Raw genomic sequence first — 26,835 nt, forward strand, 5'->3', positions numbered from 1 at the left:
TTTATAGACACAGCCTTTCATCACTGGCGATACATGAAGAGACGAAATCCCGGATTAACCGATTATTTTGTCGTATCATGTCACAACAGGTCACAGGTTTGATCTCCCTAACAGCTGACGAGTGTCAACAGCAGGGATCAACAGTCATGTATCCTGTCAAAGTGCCTTTGAGCAAGACACTGACCCCTCCCACACATACACTACTCGTCTTTTTGTATCAGAAAAGCAGGGTGTAAAATGAAAAGCCTTTACTTAATCTGTGCGTAAAAGTCCCTCATCCTCTTCCGTATCTCTCTACCCTTTTCTCACCTCTTTCTTTCAGTGTTTCCCACTTTGTGTAGTCTGTCAATATGTACTACCATAGAAGAAGAACCTACAGATCCCTCCATTGCCTCCACCATCCTTCTTCAACTTCTCTCTTTCACGATTCCTATCATTATCTTGTTTTGTTTCCCAGTGCTTTCTCACTAGTGACAGTTGCTGAGGACAAGACTGTGACCCAGGAGACACATCTATTGAAGCATTTCTTTCAACTACAGGCCAAGCCTGAAAAGTAGTGGTAGGCTTGTTTCATATGGGTCCCCACATCAGTACTCATTATTGAACAACTAACAAATTATATAATGAACCTGGGTCATAGTGTGACTCAAATTTGTGTTTCATTCCAAAATGCGATATTCAACATTTGAAGAAAAAAACTGATGTCTACCCTTACAAAATGATTTGTGGCAAGTTATGAGTCATTTTAAGACCTCTGCTTACAAAGTAGGTATCTTTTCTGAGGACAGAATCATCTGTGTTTTTTAAATATTGACTTGTGGATTTCAGGTAGCAAAACCTTCCCAAAATGAATATATAGAAATTTGGAATTAAAAACCTAATTTGATCCAGTACAGAAGAAGCTTTGGAACCTATGTATAATCCTAAATAAACCTATATAAACCTCTGGAGACCTAGCCCCTTCACTCTTTCACCTTTCCATCATACTCTTGATGGAAAGGAAATATTTAATATTTTGACATTTCTGTTTTATTAGACAGTATACAGTAGAGAGTGAGCGACAGGGAAGATGGGTGACAGCGCAGCGAAATACAACAAAGATTGTCAGCCTCATCGACAACATCAAAGTTTCAATTTCTACTAATTAAGAAATTGAGGGGCGAATTCACAAAGAATGGATTGCGGCCGCTAATAGCACCATGAATTGCGCATAATTTGCACCCGCTATTTGCTCCGTCTCAAGGACCGATTCACAAAAGATATTGCGCTAATGATATGCCAGCGCAAACACGCCTATAACCTGTTGCAGCTGAGCGCAATTTGCCCCTGTTTTGCGTCTGATTGCAATTTGCCCCTGTTTTGCGTCTGACTGCAATTATCAATATGGCAAAGTATAAATGTTGGCTTTGCGCCAAGAACACAATAGGCAGGACAATGGCAGAGAGAAAGAGAAAACTTAAATTTTCAGACTGCGAGCTGCAAGTCCTGACGGACGAGGTGCAGAGGCATTCCTCAAAACTCCAGGCAAGAAATTTAACCGGGACTGCGAGAAACCATATTTGGGATTTAATATCCCACTCTGTCAGTGCTGTTGGTGTTTCCCAACGCACACCTTCAGACTGCAAAGGAAGATGGCATGATTTGAAGCGGAGAACAAAGGAGAATGTAGGGGAGCTGCATCCTTTGTTTGTCATTGCATCTCACTGCATCTCAAAATAAACTAGAAGGGCACTCGCGAGCGCAGACCTCCGCCAAGGCCAATCCAGTCTTCTATGATATGCAAATGTGCAAGCGCAACCAATATACGGATCCGCTCCAAAATTTAATGGGTTCTTCCTTGGCCCATGCTACACCCTTCCACCAAGTTTCATGAAAATCGGGCCAGTAGTTTTTCCGTAATCCTGCTGACAGACAGACAAACACACACACAAACAAACGGCACCGAAAACATAACCTCCTTGGCGGAGGTAATACTGTAAATGAGTTTGAGCGGAGCTGTCCATGGTGCTGAATCTTTAGGCCAAAATAAAGCCCACTGTGCTGACTAGTGAGATAAGTGAAAATGAAATTGAGTTGTATTGATTGTTTGGTTGTACTGATTTATTTGCTTTTGTTAGTGAAGCAATCTGTTCTATAGTAATAATAATAATAATAATGATGTCAAAATATTATTTACAGACTGTATTTACAGACAATTTTATTTTTTAGGTCACACAAAGGTGGAATTGTTGCAGAGACATTTGCAAGGTCAATTCAATTCAATTCTCAGTTAAATCAACAAGTGATAAAGTCTGGGCGTGACACCCCTTATAAATGTGCTTCAGTTACCACCAACTCTCTGAAGACGCTAATAATTTCACTCTAACTGCGTGTGGCAATTAGCGCCGACCTTTGTGAATTGGACTGTTTTTGCAGTGAGGCTCATTTGCATAGAAAGGGGCCAATTTTGCGCCAAATGTATGCATATTACCTAATTTAAATACGTGCAAATAGCACAGGAGTACCGAGACGCTATTTGCGTGGCAGCGCAGTTAGCGGGGCATTTCACAATTTGCGAGTGCTTTGTGAATTAGACGGTTTCTTTTTGTCTTATTTGCACAGGTTTAGCGTCAGCAAAATCCGCGCAATCCTTTTGTGAATTCGCCCCTGAAACTTCTATTTTCCTCCTAGCCTTGCTCTAAGCTGAATATTGTCTCACCTTGTGGAAACTGCCGTAGAACAGCCTGTGGACCTGCGACTGGTCAAAGGTCAGCTCCTGCACCTCCCCTCTGTAGTCCAGACTGAAGTACACCAGATGCTTGGTAGTCGCTGTGGTAAGCACAAACAGAGGAAGATATTCAGATATTCACAGTGGCGTCTTGCAGAAACCAGGCGTCTGCAATGTTGCATCTTTTGTTCTTTTAAAGTAACTGGGAGCTGACACTGACTCCACATGCACAAAATGTTTCATACCTCTGGGATCAAGCCAAAGCATTAATAATGTATTGTAAACTGTTAAAAATGTATCAAAGAGGGAAATAAGCAGCTTTTTTTTTTTAATCAATTCTTGAAAACTGTTATGCGGCACACTGTCGGTCTGCATTATAATATCTTCGGAGGATAGTGAGAAATCCATTCCCAATTATTTAAAGGTTGAGAGAGAGAGTAGGGCAGAGAGATGGTTGAGGTTTGAGCCTAAAACAGCAGGGGCACATGAGGTTGCAGAGGTCACTGGCAGTATTTTGAGTTCCCAAATGAATTCAACCAAACACTTATTTGGAGGCCCAAAAAATGACTGCCATTAAAGAGCTGCAGAAGGGTGCTGCACTGCAAAAAAAAGTACATCTCTCCAGGTCATTTATCTAGTGGAGTCTCTCATTTTTCTTGAAACAGGTGAAAAAATCTGCCAGTGGGGTGAGATCATTTCACTTGTTTCAAGAATTGTCCTGAATCAAGTGTCATTTTCCTGATCCCAGTGGAGTGATTCACAAGTGAAACAGTATTGGAAAAAAAAATTGAATTACCACACCCCACTTTTCACTATTTAAGAAAAAAAAATAGCCACCGCTCACCCGGCTAGAGTCTTTGCTAAGGTATTGGAGTAATATGTAAAATCCTCAGGAGAAATGCAAATTTATCTATGCAAATTTTCATTTAAGAAATTGCAAATTGAAACTACCATCTTCCCATCCTACCTGATCTTCCTCTGTGTTAACCTTTTGCAGTAAGTCATGATAAAAGGGTCAATAAAGTAGAAAGTGGATAAAAAAAGGTTTCAAGAGGTGATTTAAAAGTTGATACTGATTCTACTAGCTTAAACTTCTCAGGCAGGTTGTTCCAGAGCCCCGAGGCCCTGATGGCAAAATAGGATTTAAAGACTGAATATGAGACTAAATGACTTGTTCAGGTGCAGTTGTGTAGCTGAAAGCAGAAAGGTTACTCACGGTCCATCACCACTCCCATCTTGGGCTGGAAGTCGTTGTCGGTGAGCTGCCAGATGGCGAAGGGCTCCCGGGGCGTTTCCTGCAGCATGCGGAAGGCGATGCTGATGGTGTGTTCTGGAGAGAAACCCGCTGGGTGGATGAACCTGGAGGAGAGAGAGATGGATAGAGCCATTTCAAGGAAGATGAAGGGAAACGGCAGCACACTTGTTTGAAGAAACCATGAAAAGAAAATGACTGAGAAGAGAGAAGGGAAAAGGGAGAAACGGAGGAGTTTGAGGCTGGGTGGCAGAAAGAGAAGTGAGAACGACTGAGGATGTGATGAAGATGTGAGGTTGGGAGAAGGAAAGAGAGGGGAAATCGAGGGGGATGATGGGAATAGAGGCTGATGGAGTGAAGGGCAGATGAAACAGTGTGAGTGAAGTAGATCATTAATGCCAGAATAGGTCAGTAGGTGTGTAAATGATGAAAATATACAGATATAACCATGGTTTCAAGTCTCATTTTTTACATGCTAGCTGCACACAAATTTAGGGATTTGGGAAGTTTGTAAGTGTCTTGCAGGACAGATGCAGGGTGGGCAGGCTTCTGATATCAGTATAGAGAAAAGCAAAAGATAAGAGTGAAAGAGAGAAAGTGAGAGTGAACTGAAAACAGAGTGTGTGTGTGTCTCACTTGGTGCTCTGTGTCAGCTGGACATCTCTGTACAGAGTGTAGGTGGGCAAGGTGTTGAAGACAAAGGGCTCTGCTGCCACGCCTTCCACTGACGAGTGAGCTCTCTGAGTCAGACCAAACGCCTCCATCATGTCAAACCCTGGACACACACACACACACACACACACACACACACACACACACACACACACACACACACACACAGATACATAATACAAAGATCAAATGAGGACAATGTTTTACAAAACAACATGGCAACAGTTTCTTGAATTCAGATGTGAAGTTATGGGTGAAGACAGTTTCACCTCACCTTTGACGATGCTGTTTCTGATGGTGACCTCGGGACAGACTGGAACACAAGAGGGCAGTGTTGGAGCACTAAAGGGATTCTTTAACATTGCCAGCCCAGGAACTACTAAGAAATGTGGTCTTTAGTCAGGCACATTAAACCATACAGGTACTCTTCTTCTAACCCCAAAAGATTTGCTTTTGATCAAGGACCCCCATTTGATAAGATTGTGTCTCAAAGAATTTCATCTGAGAATTTTAGTTGTTAGATATGACTCAGAAAATAATTGCATGATTGTCTATTTTATAGCTGGGGAGATAACAATGAGGTGAGGGAAGCTGATGATCAAAACTGTCATTGTTACACACTCCCTCATTGCATTAAAGTCTAGAGAGTGAAAAAAATAATGAAATTGAATGATTATGAATGATTATGAGTCACCTTCATTGTGGATGGGGTACATCCTGGGGTGGATGGGGATTCTAGCTGGAGCCGTGGCTGTAAAAGGAACAGATAGAAACAGTCACGACACACACAAACAACAACATTAACAGTCAGATTATTACTGATTTCTGTTTAAAAGCTATGTGCCTATCTATGTATGTATCTATCTATCTATGAGCAAAATTACTCCAACAACTAGGGAGTGATTTGACAGAATGTAATAAGGGTGAATCATCGTTTTCCCTCACTTTTCCTCTAAAATATTTAACAAGGCTGACAAGGCTAACAACAAAGTGTTTAATAATTCATCATAAAAAAGAAGTGTCAGCCCTTTCAACCCCTCTGATTTCCCCAATAACAGCTGATACATGCAGTCTAGGTACATACAGTATGTCGGTACAGGAAGCCAATTAGCTCAATATCAAACAGACTAATTATAGTATTATAGATATAATAGTGATCACATCGGACCTGTTGGATGCAGGATGGAGACGGCAGCGCCCTCTGCTGCGCCCAGACGGGAGTGAACGCTGATGCGGTACAAAGTCTCTGCTTCCAGATCGGAAAAACAGTGACTGCTGCTGGACTCATCTACGATCTCCTCCTTCGTTTGCTTGTCTAGATACACACACACACACACACACACACACAGACAAAAACACATGCGTAAACAGAGATGCATGCACCACACGCACATTTAGCAAAATAAAAGATTCTTCATTAAACGAATCGTCTGCTGTTTCTGAGACAGCTCCAAGTATTAATGAGCTGTTTCAAAACCACAATTGTCCATGACTATCAATTACCTTTGACAGACTGGATGACGATGCGGTATCCGTTGACGGCCGACACGGGTCTCCAGGACACACAGATACTGGAGTGGTCCGACCTGACCACACTCACACTGCTCACCCGCAGACTGGCTGGAGAGACAGACAGACAGATAGACAGATGGAAAGACAGATAGAGATAGACAGAAAAACAGGGAGGCCGACAGACAGAAAGGGAGGCAAACAGATGGAGAGGCAGGCAATGAAAAAGATATACAGACAGACAGCCAACAGAGGCAGACGGGGAGACGAACATGAAAACATAAGGATATTTAAACAAGGACCTTTGATCAAATAAACACAGAGGAATGGGTGTTTGAGATTAGAGCCTGACTAGTTTATATTTAAGGAATGCAGGAATGTGTTTGGGAGGTTTGTCAGAGTTAGCATGCACCGGTGTTTCATGCTAACTCTTCAGCATACACCGTGTTGAGTGATAGTCAGCCACTAGCTTTATCCAAAGTAAGAAGACAGACCTTTTCATAATAAAAGGCTGTTAGTGGTTTTTGTTATATGGCTTCCAAAATTTTTAAAATGAAATTTCATTAACACAAAAAGCTACAGCTGATGTTTATTTTTGGAACTATTTTACGTGAGCAAACACGTATTCATCCGCTGTACGTGTTTTTACCTGCACACAGTCTCCTATCACCCACCACCTCTGGAAACAAAACTTCGTCATACTCCAAGTCTTTCCACAGGGAAAGTAGTCCCTGCTAGTTCAAAACTGTTTATATCATGTATATTTTACGAATCTCATACACAAAACTGTCAAGACTTATATCATATTATTTAAGATTACTCACCTTTTCGCTTTAGACCTGTTACAATTTCTCATTTTTTCACATTTGATATAAAGCTAGTGTATGGTAAAGAGTTAGCATGGAGCACCAGAGTCAATGATCTACCGGGGACACATGGATGATTTTGGTGTGTGATGTTCTCATCACTGGTAAATCATTAACTGGTAAATTGAACAACGGGCCAATTTCCGCAAAACTTGGTCTAGGATATTTCTTTAAGTGTGTTTGACTCACTGGTTTTGCCCTGAGCCGAACCGCTGCCTCCTTCTCTGTTGCGGTACTCGGCGGTGACCAGAACGCTGTAGCGTGTATCCGGCAGCAGAGACTGCAGCACCACCCGCGTTTCACTACCTGGAACCAACACCTGTAGAAAACAAACCCACCTTGTCATCGTCAAACCCTCAAGTAATCTATTCAATAGGTGACACAGTGCAAGAGCTAACTTGCTCATTGAGTTTAAAGATGAATGGGATAAAGTGATTGAAGCAGTGATGATGTCAGCCCACTCACAGTGCTCTCCTGGCTCTCAGCTCCGGTCAGCGCGGTGTAAGAGACACGATATTGTAGGACATGAGCGTTGGGGGAAACCCAGCTGACCAGCAGGCTGACCGCCGTCTCCTCAGAGAGAGACACAGTGGACGGGCCTCCACCAGACACTGCAGGGACAAAAAACAGACAGCAGAGAGACTCACTACCAGGGACGGGTGTTTGAGTAGCCTGTGGTTAACAGTAATGACCAGACTGGGCTGGTGCAGGATTGTTCTCACTAGCTAATAAGTCTGAATGGAGGGCTAATGGTGATGGTATGGAGATCACAGCTGAATATCTCTACTGGGCTAGTGCCAAAATCTGCTGACATTTGTGAGACAACACAGGACAAAAATACATTTACACAGAGACAGACATAATAGTTGGATTTCCACCAGATACTTAATAAACTATGAGCTGGGATGCAAAGTGTCTCCTGACTCAGTAACTGACTAAGTAATATACTGCAATATCTATCTTAACAAGTCTTAAAGTCTAAAAATCAAATTTTTCTTAAACCATGTGAAGAAATATACCAGTAGGGCGAGATAATTTCCCTTGCTTCTACTGCATCTTCACTTGTATTTACATTTTTCACACAATTTTGAAATGAAGCAGATTATTTCACTAGTATCAAGATAATGTCATCTGATCCAAGAAACAAGTTCATTTGGACTGGATACAAGTAAAATGATCTCACCCCAGTGGCAGATTTCTTCACTAAATTTGCATTATAATGGTTGAATCTGGGCTGAAAATGTTTTGGTGCATGACAACACATTCTTGCCAGAAGTAACGTGCATTGAAACAGACACGGTGGCTGAAATCTCTTGTGATACAGAAAGATGTCTAACAAAAATAGCTGTGAAATTGCTAGCTGTGGGTAAGAGAAATTCTTTGAGACTGATGTAGATCTCTACACTGCAAACAAAACCAGAATTTGGCAAGACTAAAATAAAACAAGTGTTTTTCAGAGGAATTTCCTGGAAAGGTCAGCACTGCCTCAAGAGAGTGAGAATGAGTGTATGTGTGTGTGTGTGTGTGTGTGTGTGTGTGTGTGTGTGTTTGTGCTTGTGTAGAGTATGTGTGCAAAAATAGAAATACCCTGCACATCCTGCCTTTTTGCCTATTGTCTGGTGCAACAAAACTTGTGACTTAACATCAAAAAAAGCAATAATAGAAAAATGTAACTCTGACAGAACCCAATGCTGCCCAATGCTGTTGATGTGGACAAGTGTGTGTGTGTGTGTTCTGTATGTGTGTGTGTGTCACTCACAGGTGCTATAGCGTATTGCCACAGCTTCACTCTGGGCTCCATCGGCATACAGGGCAGACAGAGAGATCTGGTATTCCTTGTCATCCTCCACTCCCTCCAGGATCGCCCCTTCACTGTCACCACTCACCCTCAACTACAACACACAGATGGGGAGAGAGAGAGAGGAATTTTATTCACATTATACAGTAACTAATTTACGTGTTAGGGTAAAGTCAAAGATCATGAATGGGGTTTAGATTTGACATAAAAAATTAGATTTGACATACAAAATGCTAAATGATACTAAATGATAGACATACATTTCTGTACCAACAGCACTTTCAAAAGTGAAAAAAAAACTTTCTACCCATCTATCTATCCATCCATCCATCCATCCATCCATTTCTCCCCACCTGTCGAAGGTCTCCTCCACTGAGGGAGATCCACTTGATGAGGTAGGAGACAACATCATCCGCTGCAGCCTCCCAGCGCACCGTGATCTCGCTGCCTGAGAAGTTGGTCACCCTGAGGTCCGAAGGGGAAGGCACCCTCACTGGCAGAGAGGGAAGATGGGAACATGAAAGAAAAAAAGACTGACTCTACTTGGATGGAAACCTCTTTAACTTACATTGCATCTTGCTTTTCCCTCTATTTATTTATATATATGGATTGATTGTGTGATGTGTTTTTACCACGCAACGCAGTGTGTATGATGTGTTTTCATCTAATGGACTGATTGGATCATGTCTTTTACTGAATGGACTAACTGGATAATGTGTTTTTATCAAATGGACCAATTCGATGTGCTTTCATCTGAAGGAGGGACTGGATAATGATTTTGTATCTCACAACGATGTGATATGATGTATGATGTTTCTGTTTTGTTTTTGTTGCTGTTTTCATGTGCTGTTTTTATGCCCTTGGTGCTGCTGCCACGATGTCTGAGACAAATCTCCCTGCAGGGACAATAAAGCTTATCTTATATTATCTCATCTCATCTTGTGTGTGTGTGTGTGTGTGTGTGTGTGTGTCTTACATGTGGTGACGTTACTGGTGAGCGCTGCAGACAGGCCTTGTGGGTAATGAGACTGGACCGACACCAGGTATCTGGACAGAGACGACAGGTTCTGGACCAGCACTGAGTTCACTCCTGTTACCTCCACCTGGACACAGATGGAACGAAAGAGGAAATATGTGAGTGAAGTGAGAAAAAAGGAAGGAAAACACTACATAATTCGGCAGTAGCATGGTTTGGGACGTTACCTGCTTGACGTCACTGCCGTGGTTGGTGCTGCAGGTGATCCTGTGGCCGGGGACGTCCACGGCTCCGGGCACCCAGCTCACCCTCAGCATACTGTGGGTGACCATCGGGAACTGGACGCTCATCGGGGGTGGGAGCGGGACTGTCGGGAGGGGGAGGGAATTAAGAAGGGAGGAGAGAAAGAGAAGATGGAGGGGAGAAGGACAGATTGTTAGGAAGTGTACCGCAGCTATTTGATTCATTACATCACTGCTATGTCTGACCTCAGCCATGCTGTGGATGATTGTAAGGAATTGGGAAAGTTCTGGAAGCGTAAAAGTGGAGATACAACAGAAAATGACATGTGGAGAATGAGAGGTGCATGTAGGTCCTTTTTTTTTTATCTTCATCCATCTCCTGTGGTGTTGTTGACAAAACAGTTAATCATCAACATGATCTGGTAAAGAGTCTCTTACATGTGGTGGCGACGGCGGTGACCGGGTCGCTGGGCTCCTCGTCGTAGAGAGCGTACAAAGTGACAGAGTAATCTGTGGCCGGTATCAGCCCCGCCAGCTCCACCACTGTCTGATCGGCACTGAATTTCTCCTGCAGAGACAGAGGAAATAAACGTCAGCCTGGGTTTGTTTAGATTAAGGCTTGTTCAACTTGTTCATCCTGAGATATTGAATGAGAAATTAAGTCTCTCACCACAAGGCTCTGGTTCATGAGAACACATTACAGGGACAGGTGGGACAGTGATGATGACTGTCATATTATGTCCTGACCATAAAATTTGAATTCAAGCTATATGTTCCTGACATGTAGTTAAAAAACACACTTAGAGAGGCAAGGAGGCAGTGAAATCCTTAATTTGACTGCATGTTTAAATCTACATTCACAAGGATTTTCATTTTGATTCTCATACTAAACATATTTTTACTATAATTAGTTAAACATACACATACCAAAATTGTGAACCATTGCATACAAGCATTTCACGGCCCTCTCCAGGCACACACACACACACACACACACACACACACACACACACTTCTCACCTCCTTGGCATCATCAGGCTCTCCGTGGCTCAGTGCGGAGTACAGGATCATGTACTGCGTAGCACCGGGTGCTGCACCCCAGCTCACCCGCAGACTGCTGGGAGAGGAGGGAGTCACCTCCAGGTTGGCAGGCATGGCCAGGGGCACTGAGGAAGGGAGGGAGGGAGGGGGAGGAGGATGGGGAGAGAAAGGAAATGACAGGAGAGATGAGGGGATGGATGAAGTGCAGTCTTGTGTCTTAAAGAAGCGGGTGATAATACAGGATGTCAGAAAAGTCTAGAACATAACATGTAGGACTAATGTAGCTGTCTGTCTTACAGGTGGTGACGGTTCCTCTGAGCGCCAGGCCCACGTTGTCTTCATACACAGGGAAGATGGACACGTGGTACAGAGTCTGAGAGGAGAGGCCTCGGAGCAGCACACTGGACTCTGACCCATTCACCACTACCTAGACACACCGACACATACAGTCAGGCGGACAAACACATACAGTCAGGCGGACAAACACACACACTCACTAACACAATCACACACCGACACTGTGCACTGTCTACTTTGCCTGTCGCTGATGTCAGGTGAAAACCACGTGTTTCCTGACACAATTTACTTAAATTTATTGGCTCATTAAAGATAGTGAAGCATTTTTACACATCAATATATCATTGTCAAATTAATTGTGATCACTTGGTATAATGACCATAAACAAATGAGACCATGGTCGAGACTATCAGTAGTCTCACTAGTCTGATTGATGTTAAAATGCTACAAGTCACACATTTAATAGATACACTGCTAAAATTGTCTGTTTGCAAGTGAGGTAGAGTTGCGTGTCTGACCTCCTGTGGACTCTGACCCTCGGCGCTGTGGAAAACCACTCTGTACTGTTGGACGGGCCGGGCTGGACTCACAGGACCGGTCCAGTGGAGCCTCACCTCTCTGGAGCCCAGCTCAGAGAAGCGGAGGTCGGTGGGACTGGGGTAGGACAAGGCTGGATCCACTGTGGGCCCAGGCTCCATTCCTGCAGACACAGCAAGACCGGTTCATAACAATATTTACAGGTTGCTGTTATTGTGAGCTTGAAGTGAAGACTTCTGTCCCTAAAATGAGATATTCATCATCATCTGTCTAATTGAAATATTGACTCATGACGGATCTATCTATCTATCCATCTACTGTATCTCACACTCTTTTTTTGAAGAATGGAAGAATGATATAACATTAAGTATGTGTTGGTAGCGCTGGAGTACATAATGTACATAATGAGTGTACATAATTAGAGTAGGAAACAAAAGAAAGAAAAGTGTTCTTGTTCCTGTTTTGTTAAAGATGCAATGAATTTGTGTCACAGAGGCTACAGCTAACTCCACTAGAGAGCAGACCTGAGTCAAATCATATCTGTAAACACTTTTCAAAGGTTGTTTTAACCTATTTATGTCTCAGATGGGTAGTATTTGCCTTACAGGACAAGCATTTGAATGTCAAATCAATATAATTTCCAGTAACTGACAACCTACCTGACTCAACCTGAACTGTCCTGACATGGTACCTCCCAACCCTCTGGTACTCCATGCAGGTTAAAACAAACAGCGTCACATGGAAATACCAGGTCAGCTTCTGAGTCAGAGTTTATCACTCACCCGCTTATTCATTCAGTGAAAGGCACACACTGTCCTAAACATATAAATTCAAAATTCAGAATTCATCTCACGTTTGGTGATGCCGCGGTCCTCTATCCTGCCACAGAGGATGTGCACCAGTCGCGCCACCAGTTTGCTGAGCAGAGGGAAGTCGTTGACGTTGTAGACGTTCAGCTCCAGCGGCTCGGACGCCACCTGCCTCAACTCGGCTTCGTCAGCATTCTTCACACCTGAATAACAAACACAAAAATAATAAAAGAAACCCTCAGGGAGAAGCCCAGTCAAAGCACACACACAACAGCATTCAGAGATTAGAAGGAACATGCCTTACTGCAGCTAACAATGAAAACACAGCAGGGCTAAGAACTCATAAGATTCTCAATTCCCAACTGTCAAAATAAATTGAAGAAACAAAACAAGAACAGATTGTGTACAGTCCCATAGCGCATAGACAGAAATGATGTTAAGTTTAACTATGAAGTTAAGATTCATAGTTAAAGTCAAATTTTCACAATAATAGAGCTTTCACTTCATTATATTAATTAGATATTGCCCAATACAGAGCATACATCATTTGTATATATTTATTTTCTCAAGTGCTGTAAACTGTGATGATGTTTGATGGCGCACAGACATACAGTAGATGAGTGAAGTGTCTCACCGCTGGGTGACTGACCAATAGCACCATGTTGTGACAGCAGGGGTTAAAGATCTCACCCCATGCTCTACTGTCACTCCTGGCACCCCACTGTTTCCAGTCTTGCTATTCAGCAATAATGAGGAAATACCTGAGACTTGAAGCCTGAGAAAAAGCTGAAAGTAACAGTCACCCTTTCCACCACCTCTTCCTCTCTCTGTCTTGTCTACCTGTGTAGAATATCAACCTTTAATGCGAATGATGTCTCACCTACAGCGATGATCTCCACGCCAGCATTCTTCAGCCGGTCGGCTGCGGCAATGGCATCGTCCTGAGACTTCCCATCAGTCAACAGGACCAGGAAGAAAGGCGTGTCCGACCTGGCGCCTGACTCCGCCCTCATGTTCTCCTCCATGACGTGGAGCAGCGCCTGGCCTGGGAGACACACACACACACACACACACACACACACAGATGTTGGGTTGCACATACACATACAAACACATCCACATCCACACACAGTATTGGTGGTACAGTGTGTAAGCAAAGAATAATAATATTTTTTTTACCTGTAAAGGTGTTGCCTCCCTTATATCTGAAGTTCCTCACTGCCTCCAGTAACTGGTCTTTGGTGGTGAAGTTGTTGAGCTGCCACTCTGTCCGGGGGTCTCCACTGTACTGAGTCAGGCCTGGGACAAAACCACATCATTAAAGCCTAGTTTTCATGACATTTTTTGCTTTATTTGCAGTATGCAGCAGAAAGAGGCAGGGGAGATGGGATGGCATCTGACGGTCACAAGCTGGATAAAAAACTATGACATCTGGAGTATAATGTCTTGCGCCTTATTATAGCTTGCTGAGCCATCATAAAACCCATAAAAAAAGGCATATGCATTATACTTAAAGGGGTAATTTTGCCCTCACCGATCTGAATGTGGTTCGGCCCGATGTGGAAGGGAGTGACCAGGCCCTCCAGGAAGTCTCGGACCCGTCTGAAGTTGGTGCGACCGATGCTCCAGGAGCCGTCCACTAACATCACGATGTCAGCCGCTGCGTTGCTGTCGCACTCAAACGGCTTCCTGGTGGACGCCCCTGGATACATGGACGCATGAAGTGCAAGCACACACACACACACACACACAGACAGTCTTGAATGGGTGAAAAAATAAAGTAGTGGTTGCATGGGTGTGTCTAAAGTGGCGAATGATGGAGATGCACCTGTATGCAGGCAGTTAGAAAGTAAAACAGGATATATATGAGTGAATAGAGTGATAAATATATAGTTTTAAAACAAGAAACAGGTGGCTGCATGCGTTTAGGCAGGCAGAGCGGTGTGTGAAGGTGTGAGAATGTAGGTGTGCAAATACTACATGTATAGACACGGCACATACAGTATATATACATTAGTTAGTCTACGTGTGTGTGTGTGTGTGAATACCCTCGGATTACAAGAGAGAGAGAGAGAGGACACATGTGCCCTGCAGCCGAACAGGATGCCCTGTCATTATCCTTTCCTTTACCTGTCCCTCCCTTGTGTAAACACTGTCATCACATTTCAAACCAGCGCTTACTGCTCCCAAGCCACTGGTTCCTCTTCTGAGAGCTGAAGATGACGGAGACTGGGCCTTTCTTTAAGAGAGCTAGCAATACTTCCTGCTTAAAGGAGGGATTAACTCAACTGGGAGTAGTCTGAGTCACTGCCACTGGCATATGTCGTCATATGTTTCTGTAACCCTCGGGTGCAGAGGCTACCTGTGACCGGCTGGGTAGGGAAGGGCGTCTTCCGGGGTTTGTCCCTGCTGGAGCTCTCCTCCTCGTCTGGTTTCTCCTGCGTCGTTCCCTGCTCCTCCTTGTTATCCGCCTTGGAGCGATCCCTCTCTTTCTCCTTCTTCTTCTTCCTCCTCTCTCTGGGGGTTTTCTCCGGGGCCTCGTCAGGCAGCGGAGTGGTGCTCTCTGTAGTTGGGGGTTCTGGAGAGTTGAGAGGTAGCGGCAGGCCCATGGGGTGGGGGTTAGGGGAAGATAAACAGAGATTGTTTAGGGGACCGGTTGAGGCTGTACGAGACAGGAAATCCATTGTTGATATTAGATCCATCTCACTTCACAAGTATTTAAGGGAAAAGTGAGGGGAATCATTTCTTTATCTCTCCTTTATGATTATTGGGGCACATCTTCCAATCAAGAAGTCTTTTTTATGGCATCTTTTGCCTTTATTTGATAGATACAGTAAAGAGAGACAGGAAAGATTAGGGGAGAGAGAGAGGGGGGATGACAAGTGGCAAAGGTCCCAAGCCGGATTCGAACCAAGGACATTGCAGTTACATGGTATGAGCTACCAGGACGCCCCAAGAAGTCTTCTTTTACCCTCATCATCTCCCTCCATCTTGTCCCCTCTCTTTCCTCTCCTGCGTTTCCTCTGCCTAAAATGGCGACTCCACCCACTGTGGCTGGGCTGTCATTATGGCATGTGTGTGTTTGTGTCAAAGCTCTTTGGTATGTGTATGTGTGTGTGTGTGTGTACACATACAGTACATATACATGTGTGTACCTGCTTGCTCTCATGTGTGTGTTGGCAGCAGTCCAGTGCCTTGCCCCCCTCTTTGTCAAACAGGGTGATAATGACAGAGAACATGGCAGATCAGAACATACAGTACAAGCCTTCTCGTTGCACCATGGGAATGTGTTGGAATGGGTGCTGTTGTGGGTTTTTGTGCCATACACACACACACACACACACACACACACACAAGGCCGCTCCCAGTGGCCACCAGTAGAAGACTGTGGTTGTACTGGGCAGCTTCCAGGTGTGAACGTGTGGAACTGCATGAATGTAAATCAGATCAGGGTGTTGCTGAATAACAGCATGCATGCTCTGTCATCTTTTTCTGTTGGATAAATAAAGTTTAAAAAAAAATTCTGCTTCCCACCCACAACCTGAAAACGTTGGACCTATTTTTAGTGGTAAATGTCGGTGTGGGAGGTATGACATTAAGATTCTGAAAAGGGAATTGCCCTTAGAACATGAAATATTCCTACAGCTGCCAGGTGTAATTAAGACAAGTTGAGTTAAGCCCAAAGGTTTTTGAACGCTGCAGTCCCCTTTGATTGTCTTGTTGATCTGTAATGTGAATCTTCAAAAAAAAGTGTCACCTTCGAATTAACGGTATCAGACCTGAGCAAAATTGTAGTCAAGCTCATTTTGGAAAAACCATTAGGAGTGTTCGCTGAAAGCTAGCACACTCATATTATTATTCTTATTTACTATTGTTTTAATTTCTTTTGATTCTGTATACTTTTATACTTTTCAGATACACAGAAACATTAGGTCTCTCTTTCTATTACCATATTTGGAAGGAGAGAGAGAGAATATGAAAGTTCAGTGTTTAACCCATGTTCCACCATGTCTGGACATCAGGCCTGCCATGTTGAACACAGAACATAAACACATCTTTGATGATGAGGAAGACTTTGATTACGTTATAAGGTGACAACCCCTAGGACATTACCATGTACAAGGCTCGGTGTGAATTAACTCCTACATGGGACGGACCCGGATCATCATACCGAAATAATTCCCGGGTTGTGTGTGCGTGTGTGTGAAAGTGGTATTACTACCTACCTGTAGTAGTAGTCATACCAGCAGTGGTTGTGGGGTCCTGGTAGAGAACTGTGGGCAGGCCCAGCAGAGCTTCCGTCACGTCATCCAGGTCTCCTGAGCCCGACCCGCCTGGCAAGGTCTTCTTCCGCTCTCGGCTGCCGCTGCGGATCATCTCCTCCTCCCGCAGACCCTCGACTGGGAGAGAGAAGGATGACGTGCAGGATTGGTGAGGGAAATCACAGATGGATAAGAGGTTCATTCTCCCATTGACAGCCATATAATTATGATATTTTACGTTTATGTTGATGTGTGACAGCTCTCAGTTATAGAAAAAAATGACACTGAAGGATGCTGATAGACACTGATGGTATGTAATGGGTCAGTAAATAAGTAAAAAGGCAGTGTTTAGGAGATGGGAATAGATACATTGCATAATACCAAGTGTAAATGAGGTCAAAGGGATCACAATGAACATAATATAACAAAGCAAACATACTGAATGTAAAGATACTGCGCCTTTGCTGTGATTCACTATAATATAATGTCATTCTCTTGCTTAACCTCTTTACCAGCTCCCTGTAGGGAAATCACTGCCTGGAGGTAAGAGGAAAGTGCAACAATGGCAAATCGAGGGTGAAATTTCCATGGAAATAAGAATCGGCCCTGGAGGGAGAAGACACACCAGGAAGGAATTCCCAGACTGCCATCATTCCAGCGTGACAGCCGGAGTTACGAATTTCCAAGTCGACATGTTTTTCTGACCTGCCCTGACACGCTCGCCTCGACACAGTAACCTACTATCACTCGGACGACTTGCAAGCAACAACAAGAGACATTATACAATTCATAACCTGCTCTGTGGCGAACCCCGGGATAGAATCAATCACACCCTGTGGCAGGTAACAATAATATCTCAAAAGTAAAGGGGGGATCACAAATCAGGTGAAAACAACAGAGAGATTATCAGATGTGGTTCCTTCGTTCTCATTGCCGTAGGGAGAAATAGAGTCCTGGAACCAGAGACAGAGATATTTGGGATAACTTGAGGGACAATAAGGGTGCAAGATTTCTAGACTCTTCCCACGCAAAGCCTAATCCTCCAACTACTGTTCACACTTCCATCAAATACAAACTGAATTCAAAAATTGTCTGCACACTCGTCTTCAAGACAAACTCCACAAGCTCTGTTCTTTTTTCTCCAAGCCTCTACTACTTAAATCAAGCAGACCTACACAAAGCTTCAGATGGAAAAGAACACGCTGACATAGTATGTTTTTGGGTAGAGAGGCGTTATCAGCTGTATAATTTGGTTGGTAAGGTTGGCTTTGTGAGCCACAGAGGAACAAGTGTTGGTGGGCAGATTTACAACCCACCAACACACTCAGCTCGAGTAAGTATACACAGTGAGTTCAAACACTACCCACTTTCAGCCTGTAATCCGGCTAGAGCAGTCTTTAAACTGACAACTGCAGTCGGCCCACTGTGTGTGTGTGTGTGTGTGTGTGTGTGTGTACGTGGACTTGGTCTAGCCTACAAGGGAAGGGGTGGGGGCTCGGGGGGAGTCACTGTGCACTCAAAGAAAGGGTAAAAATGTCAAAAATGCACCATTTCCTACAATTTCCCTTCACTGGGTTGTAGTGTTGCCAATGTTATCTGATAGTAACTATACCAACTGTGTTAAGAACAGGGCTGATAGTGTTTCCTATGGATTTTATGAAAGCCTCTTCTTCAAACCCACAAGAACATTGCAGAGATTCCACAATGTGTTGTGAATTCCAGTTAATAAGAAATGAGCTTCAGGGGTTCTAGATAAGAAATTGTGCTGTATATCATAATATAGCCCAAATCGAGATATGCACACTCTCACACACACATATACACACACATAAATAAACAGCCTACTTCATCCGTCTTTATCAGTCCCCTCCCTACCTCTATTTATTTCTTTCCTCTCCATAGCTCTCCCTCTCTTGTTCTACCAAGCTCTCCTTTTCACTGCAGAAGCCAGCTTTACTTCTTACCTTTATATTTTACTAGTTAATTTGACAGGGAGAATGCACATTAATAAACATTTCTGTAAATGCGTCAGTTACACCTTTGCTGTAATTGTGTTGTAATTGACCTTTTTGTTGTATCCACTTTCCCTCAACCTGCCTTGTCTACTTCAGTCTACTTCTTGTCTACTTCAGTTAGTGATTTCCAACATTTCCCAGAATGACTTTTGACAACCAGAGAAGGGGGCATGAACTTGTTGCGTTCAGTACATGTAAAAGCAACAGCAATAGCCATGGCGATAGTGTAGTATGAGCAAGAAAGTGAGAATTTTTTCCAATTCAGTGAAAGAAGAAGAAAAAGCAAGAGTCGCACTCCTTACACAAAACGTGACTGTTTTGGATTCTGGTCTATTGAGGCTACTGTCAGTGTCGGTGCAAAATGGTGAGTCTAGAAAGAAGCCCTTGCTCTTTGATTCTGAGGTACTTAGACCAAAACCTTTTTTTCCTATTCACCTGTGGTGCCTCACTCTTGGCAGGTTTCCCCATGATTTCAATGAGCTCTAGGAGTTCTTTTGTTCCTTCTGTTCTCCTCTACCTTAATCCCTTCCATCCTCCCCTTTCCTCTCCTCTCTTCTCCCACATACCTTTCCCACTCCCCCCCCACCCATCTCTCCATAATGTCTTACTGGTGAATCGTCTCTTGGCGAGGAGTCTCTCGGTGGTCCCGTTGAGCACCAGGACCTGGAGGGCGTACTCCTGACTGGAGTCCAGTCCTGCCACCGTGGCCCGGCCCCTTGTGGTGGTCAGCATCAGCTCTGGCTGTGGCACCTCTGGAGAACACAAACACAAGCATTAAGGCAGAGAAATCAGTGTCCAAGAAGGACGATGCTGTAAAAGCTGTTTTCTCTACATTCCCAACATTAAAACCAGAATTCTCAAGAACAAGAATTATCTAGAAATATCAAGATACATTAAATTTGTCCTAGGAGGGAGACACAAAGAGAGTTTCTGAGTTCAACAGTTTAACGCCAAATGTTCATATATATATATATATATATATGTATATATATATGATAAGCACAGAGTCTCTCCTCTCTAAATACTCTGAAGCACTGATTCCCCTCCCCGTCCATAGCCAGTTGGCCTTGGATGTCTGGGCCAGATCCTCTTCCCTGAGTCTGTGGTCTCTCAAGGGCTCGAGGTGCAGAAATCAGCATGGTGAAAGCAGTAAATAAGTGAACAAAGAAGTTTAAAAGTTCAGCCTAAATAAAGGTCCAACATGATACAGACATAGGTCTAAGTTGGCACGTATTTGAAAAATCTGTTACATTCATTTTGGGCATAAGCATGGAGAAAATGTTATGTTGAACAACCTGCTGCGACAGCCACTGAACTATGGACACTTTTTACTGTACCTGCCTGATTTAACGGAACTATTTTCTAGACAAATGTTAGTGCAAACTATGGGATTAATCAATTTTGACTGTATGGATAAATCCCTAGCAACTTGTCTGTATGTATATCTCCAGTAGTCATCAGGTCAGAGCACGAATGTTCACGAATGTTCACACACACACACACACACACACACACACACACACACACACACACACACACACAGACGGAGAAGCTCCATGGCCAGGTGTGCTCTTGTAGCAGCAGCCAAAACATCAGAAGGAGCCACACTTTGTTCCCCTGAAGCAACACCAGAGCAGAGGAGTTCTCAGCGACTCACCAGGTGTAATCCCTCTTTCTTCTCCACCCAATTCTCATTTCTACCCCACTGACTCTCCATCTCCTTTTCTTTTCTATCCCAGTGATACACCGCCTCCTCTTCTATCCCCTATTCCTCAGATGCTGCGACCTCCCTCCATTCCTTTTAATGGTTTCCCCAGGATCTTATTCTCCTGCCCTTTTATCTCACCTGCACCACCTCTTCATCCTCTTACTGCCCCCCTCTTTGTATCTCTAGGCTGCAGGCATGACATGTCCCCTGTTGGACTGAACTCTACTTCTCCCCTCTCTCTTTTAGACCTGCCCGGGCTTAGCTGCACAATGTGGAATGGGAGATAAGAGGGTGACAGAGAGAAAACTATGTTAAGAGAGAAGTTAGAAGGGGAGGAAGAAGCAGGGAGGAGGAGGAGGAGGAGAGGAGGGGGAGTCGGCTGCATTCTTATCCAACCCATCACCCGTGGAGCGAGAGAGTTGACACATTCATGGCGGTCTGATCTGCAGTGTGTTGAAAGGCAGTCAGCCACTCTCACACTGCGTTTACAGGCAGCTCTAAACCAGAGGAGAGAGGATCAAGAATTGCGCCCCAAGACTCTGTCAGCAGACTCTCAATGGAAGCTGCACGGCTGTATAAGCATGGCATAAACCAACATGCTACTTTTACTCTTACATCTTTAGTGACTGGGCACTAAATGTAGAGGTGTAAATATGCAAAGGTTATCGTGATGAAAAAAAAAAAGAATAGGTGAAAAGGAAAATGGCAGCCAGTGTGAGTTTTTTTACCACCACTACCATAGCTGAAAACATAAGAGTTTTTTTCTAACCCTGATGTATAACTCTAGACAAATTGAACTGGAAAACACAGAAAATGTAAACGTGACAGTATCCAGGATGGTTTTCTTGGAATCAGTGTATATTTTGGTTTGTACCTGATAGCACTACAAGAACATACTACATAGAACATACACACTTGGATGGCTTAAGGTTCATATAAACAATATATTAGTCCACTAAGCCAGTCTCCTACTGACTGTCACTGGAGCAGTTCCAGACTGTACATCGGTATGGCATCACAGGTTAGACTTGAGTCTTGATTTTCTAATTTCAAGCTTTTGTGTTTCTGTTTTTTCATTTGAATGAATGAAAGCTGACTGAAAACAGCAAATATAAAAGCGTTCATGAACTGGATATAGGTTGAATCACTATTGTATTATATCAGTCGACGATAGGAAAATGGGCATTTATTTATGTGAAAATGTCACAGATTATTACTTTCAACGCTTCATCACACCCACCTGAGATGGGTCTCACTCGGACCTTGTAGCCCTGAACGGGTCCCTCTGCCTCCTTCCATTTCATCTGCAGTCTGTCTTCAGACAAGACAGTCAGCTTCAGACGACCTAGACATACAGAGAGAGAGGAGTGAGAGAGAGAGAGAAACAGAGGAAAACAAAGACATTTAAGGCTGCATGTGTGCGTGTGTTGGCTAGTCAAGGATTTGGGGCGAGAGAAGGCTAGAGGGGGGAGTATGACAGTCGCAGGCTTTGCAGAGATCAAAGAAATCCATCAAAAATCTCCGGATGAGCAGGCTTTTTTGTTGTAAAGCTTTCTTCAGTCCTCCAGTTCTGGGAGACGGCCTAACCCCTCGCACTTCCTTCTCCCCAAATCAAATCCGTCTCTTGTTTCGCGCTCATCTACATAATTTCCGTCAGGGGTTTCCCAACAAGCGCTGTCTTTCATGTGCCTATCCTCCGGCCCTCCATCCATCCCTCTCTCCAGCTGTCCCTTCATCCATCAAAGCACGTCCTGTCCTCTCGTCTGGTATAGAAACGGGAGCAGGAAGCTGGTGCGGGGCTGGTGTGGGGCTGGAGGGTCAAAGGTCATTTCAGAGGAACCTCACAGTGTTACAGTATGCCACGGTTTTTGTATGTGCACACGGAGCACTATGTACTATGTGGAAGGGCAAAAGACGGAGAGGCAGAGGAGGGGGGAGAGGGGGAAACGGAAGCGGAGAAGACAGAGCAGTGCAGACATGAACAACATGAATCACAGAACTTTGAGTCTTAGTCGCTTTCTGTTGACGTATGACCCTCAGCACTCAACAGCATTGTCTCTGACTCGCCTGCATGCTTGTGCATGTGTGTGTGTGTGTGTGTGTGTGTTGAGCCTGGGGCCTCTAGAGTTCTAGGGTGCCTGGCAGAGGATCAGATAGGGTCTGGTGGGATTTAGAGAGACTGAGGTCAGGTCAAGGTCTCCTACATCCACTAACAACAACAACAGGCACTGTGCCAGACAGACAGGCAGACACAGACATGTAGCTGTGCAGTATGTCTCCTCCCTGCTTGGTAAGTTAAGAGCAGCTGGCTGTGGCCTTCATGTTATAGTTCAGTATTTAAGCAATAAGCCACATGAGGCTGTGCTATACAGTGATTTTAGAAAAGCTAAGAGGAGCAGTCGGGCACTCATTACCACGCTTAGCAGCTTATTGCTTTTATAAAACTTTGAAAAAAACTGCAAACGTTGCATTCTAAAATTCTACAAACGGACTGCACCATGCAACATAATGATTTTATAAAACGGCAGTAGACAGAATGCTCAATATGTTCACTAAATCCTTTATTTTCAATCAGCGATAATCAAATGATCAGAATATTTAAATGTTACTCATTGAATGACACATTATACAGAATACAACTTGTATCCCTCGAAATGATAAACCTATCCATCACTTACTATGGAGGAAATTAGACTATTGTAAATAGGGATGTTTGTATAAAAATGCACAAAGGTAGTGGCTATTATGAGATGTTGTTAATGACCATGTGTACCGTACTGGTTATGAGAACATGGGCTTTAACAATTTTATAATACATTTTATGAGAATATTACAGTGGTATGGCACACCATAGAAAATGATAAATACCATACAGTAAGATAAGGTCACTATAAACTGACTATTGAGTACCACAGACACACTATAGTCCCTAAAGGAATATTATAGTGATTTTTCTAGGGTCAATGCTGTTAGCATTATGAAGCTTTACCCATATTTATTTGGAGGTGAGTCTACGAAAGGGAGTGTGTACCCTGTTAGCATGTTTAGCTAGCTTAGCCCCGCCTCTCCATGTGCATCTATGGGGAGATGAGGCCTCATTTTGAATAATGAAAGTGTTATATTGGTAATGAAGGGTATGTACCTTGGCCATGGACTCCTGAGGCCAGCAGCAGGAGGAAAGTGACCAGGCAGGACAGCATTAGCGAGAAAGGTGATGATGATGGTGGTGATGAAGACAGGAGGTGAGGAGGCATGGAGACGAGTGGAGCCTGGAGGACTGGGAAAGAATAATACTGTGAATGTTATACTGTATCTGCACACACTGTACTGCACATTGTATTCCCCTAATTCACCTTAGCATTGCTAGCTGGGGACGTTTGGGTCATTTTGGTTCTAGGTCTGCTCCTGTTTTGGTCTTGGTTTTGGTTCTAGTGCACATACAGCATTACAATTCATCTTATTGGATAGTTTTTTTTAGCATAAAAGAAATCGTGGGAGAATAGGACATCCTTCATTTTTTCAAATTTAGTCAATATTTCAAAATCACAGCTCCTCAAAAACACAGTAGTAACCAGTAATGTGCTTTACATTTGTGCTAGCAATAGCTTTGGAACAGCATTTGGCAGCCAAATGGTGGACATCTCATTTTTGGAGTGTCATTTCCCTGCTGTGGAACCACTAGGAATACTGCTGTAGCATCAGTCAATGTCTAAATTAGACAAAGTGCACTGCACATAAAATTTCAGTTCAAGTAAAAACAGAAAACCACCATTAGTGTAGTGGAGTTATGAGGTTTTCACCTGACAGCAACAAAATGAGCCCTGTCACCTTTTCCCATGGGAACTCTTTTACGGCTGACTCACGGTACAGGTGCTTCACTGCTCTCCTCCATTACAGGCCCTCAAACTTCACACAGCTAATGACACACACACACAGGGCTGTAATATTAACACCCACACAACACTTCTAAAGAGGCCATAACACTAACACACCTCTGTCTGGAATACCAACGTTTTCAACTGAACCTGGACCTGGAACCTTGCCCTGCTTATTATTGTTGGTGATCTAGAAATTTAGGGTTATTCTACTGCTGCACTCATATGTCATTCTGGATAAGATTATCAACAAACTGCTAAAATGTAATCTAATGAATCATAGAGAGCTGAATATAATTTATCATGAAAAAGCAAAACAAAACACTGAATCGAGGGAAGACCTAGGCCTAGGGTGCATTGTAGCATGTTCTTTTGACACCATGGGCTCAAACACAGCTCACAACCTTTGGTCAGCCATCCCCCCTTTCTCCCCTATTGCTCCTGTCACTCTGCATTGCACACTGTCTGATAACACTGAAATGTCTTATAACACAGAAATGTCTAATAACACAGAAAAGAGTTTTGAAGAGAAGTCCATCATGAATCTAACATGAAAAACCTCCACAATTGCTCAAAAATACATCGACCCATTTAGAACCAATCATGTTTTAGTACAATAATTAAAGATCCTATTGTACAGGACAATATAGAGTCTTATAAATGCTTTTATGCATGTTGGATAAACACATGGATAGAGAGATAGCTAAGTGGTTAAGTCTACGGCTTCCAGAGGCAGGAAGGCCTAGGATCAAATACTGCCAAATCTTTCTCTACTCTGTCTCCATTGCTTCTTCCCCACTGTCTGAATAAAGAATAACAATACCAAAGGTGAGTGAACTGCTCTTGTGCAAGGGATTTAGCTCTAACTTGCTGCCATGGGGGAAACAGCATGAATCTCAGCTGCTCAGTGTGAGTGTGTGTGTAACCCTTGAGTTTCTCAAGTGCACCAGTCCGAAACAGGTTTGATCCTAAAGGCCTGGTTGCAAAAAAAAAAAAAAAGATTGCAAATGGATTCTATCATTTTATTTCTGAAATAGTTTTTCAGTTGGAAATTGCTGCAAATTGAGTCCAACTTGTGTAGGCAGATGCTCTTTAGAAAGCAAGGACAAAACTCCTCTGACATTTTGCCCTTGTGAATAAAAACATTGTTCAACCAAGAAGGCAAACTGGACAGAGCTGCCTGACTATCTGGTAGCACAGCAATCATAGCATAGTCCATAGACCTGTGACAGAGAGGGAAGTGATAAAACAAATGACCTGGGGCCGGTCAGTAGAGTGGAGGTCAGTGGGGTCAGTACGACTTTGTGAGAAGTGTTAAGAGGAGACTGAAACACACTAGTTTGTGTCACACAGAGACAGGTCTCCTCACCTGACTGAGACAAAACAGCAATAAACCGTAATATCAATAGTATAAACGTGTTAAGTGTTATGATCATTCTGATTTTGTAAATAGGAGACAATGCAATTCATTTTGAAAGACAACATCAAACCACTGAGAGACTTTCAGCCTGTCTTAAGACTAATACCAATAAGACCGCCTGACATACACCCATCATGTACGTGACGTGACTATTGCTCTCATCCTTTCCTTTTCTCATGCTTCACATGTAGCTGCTTGCCTGCTTGGTGTAAAGTCTGAGTTTCTACTTCAGTCGTATTTCATACATGCCTGTCTCTCTGTCTGTCGCACTCAGAGGAAAAGAGGGGTACTGTTATGCAATGCCAGTGGATGAACATGTCAACATGCCGGATGGATTGTGGAGTTTCCTCCTTGCGTGACTCCCTTTGAATGTCTGGGTGCATGCAGTCAAACCTACCACAGTAAAGTAAGCCCTAAAACTCAGGTCATGGTCAGCAGCACCACATTGGGCTAAAATAACCAAGTCCTACTGAAGGGGAAATACAAGCTTCATCAATACTACTAGTGATGCATCATTGCAAGTTTTTCCACTGTCAATAACTTTGGTTTGCAATTTTGAGAATGAAACTGTTGGCTTATACTGATTTAGTCCATCTAGTCCATATAGTTCACTTTAACTACACAATAAAGGCTCAGATCATTTTGTGGTCACTGGCTTCAGCTTCTTTCTATGCATGGCAACATTTTATATTTCACTTTTATTTCTGACATTTGTTGATCTTGGTATCACATTATAGAATTTGGGGGAAATTCTCCATTACCCATTATTTAAGACTGATACTGGTCTGATATCCCACATGAGTACTGGGCATCTATAGTTTATCACATTCAGTTGCCGACTTCAATAGG

At 43.4% G+C, this 26,835-nt stretch overlaps 1 protein-coding gene across 1 annotated transcript in view; it reads right to left on the reverse strand.

Annotated features, from left to right (window-relative positions):
- col20a1 (collagen type XX alpha 1 chain) overlaps positions 1-26,835 on the reverse strand; it is a 34,253-nt gene that overhangs the window by 6,059 nt on the left and 1,359 nt on the right. The window contains exons 2-27 of the mRNA XM_071927582.2: positions 23,834-23,968; positions 21,932-22,036; positions 19,592-19,735; positions 16,933-17,106; positions 15,069-15,284; positions 14,241-14,408; positions 13,886-14,005; positions 13,587-13,751; positions 12,751-12,909; positions 11,879-12,060; positions 11,361-11,490; positions 11,043-11,188; positions 10,461-10,590; positions 10,008-10,147; positions 9,781-9,907; positions 9,158-9,297; positions 8,766-8,898; positions 7,472-7,617; positions 7,196-7,325; positions 6,135-6,251; positions 5,800-5,946; positions 5,326-5,382; positions 4,906-4,944; positions 4,596-4,734; positions 3,924-4,066; positions 2,699-2,808 (exon numbers count right to left, since the gene is read on the reverse strand). Coding sequence (XP_071783683.2) covers positions 2,699-2,808; positions 3,924-4,066; positions 4,596-4,734; positions 4,906-4,944; positions 5,326-5,382; positions 5,800-5,946; positions 6,135-6,251; positions 7,196-7,325; positions 7,472-7,617; positions 8,766-8,898; positions 9,158-9,297; positions 9,781-9,907; positions 10,008-10,147; positions 10,461-10,590; positions 11,043-11,188; positions 11,361-11,490; positions 11,879-12,060; positions 12,751-12,909; positions 13,587-13,751; positions 13,886-14,005; positions 14,241-14,408; positions 15,069-15,284; positions 16,933-17,106; positions 19,592-19,735; positions 21,932-22,036; positions 23,834-23,945 — 3,519 coding nt within the window. The 5' untranslated portion in view covers positions 23,946-23,968. The remainder of the gene's footprint in view (positions 1-2,698; positions 2,809-3,923; positions 4,067-4,595; positions 4,735-4,905; positions 4,945-5,325; positions 5,383-5,799; positions 5,947-6,134; positions 6,252-7,195; positions 7,326-7,471; positions 7,618-8,765; positions 8,899-9,157; positions 9,298-9,780; positions 9,908-10,007; positions 10,148-10,460; positions 10,591-11,042; positions 11,189-11,360; positions 11,491-11,878; positions 12,061-12,750; positions 12,910-13,586; positions 13,752-13,885; positions 14,006-14,240; positions 14,409-15,068; positions 15,285-16,932; positions 17,107-19,591; positions 19,736-21,931; positions 22,037-23,833; positions 23,969-26,835) is intronic.

The sequence above is a fragment of the Centroberyx gerrardi genome, chromosome 14 (genome assembly GCF_048128805.1).
Source record: "Centroberyx gerrardi isolate f3 chromosome 14, fCenGer3.hap1.cur.20231027, whole genome shotgun sequence".
Taxonomy (NCBI): Eukaryota; Metazoa; Chordata; class Actinopteri; order Beryciformes; family Berycidae; genus Centroberyx; species Centroberyx gerrardi.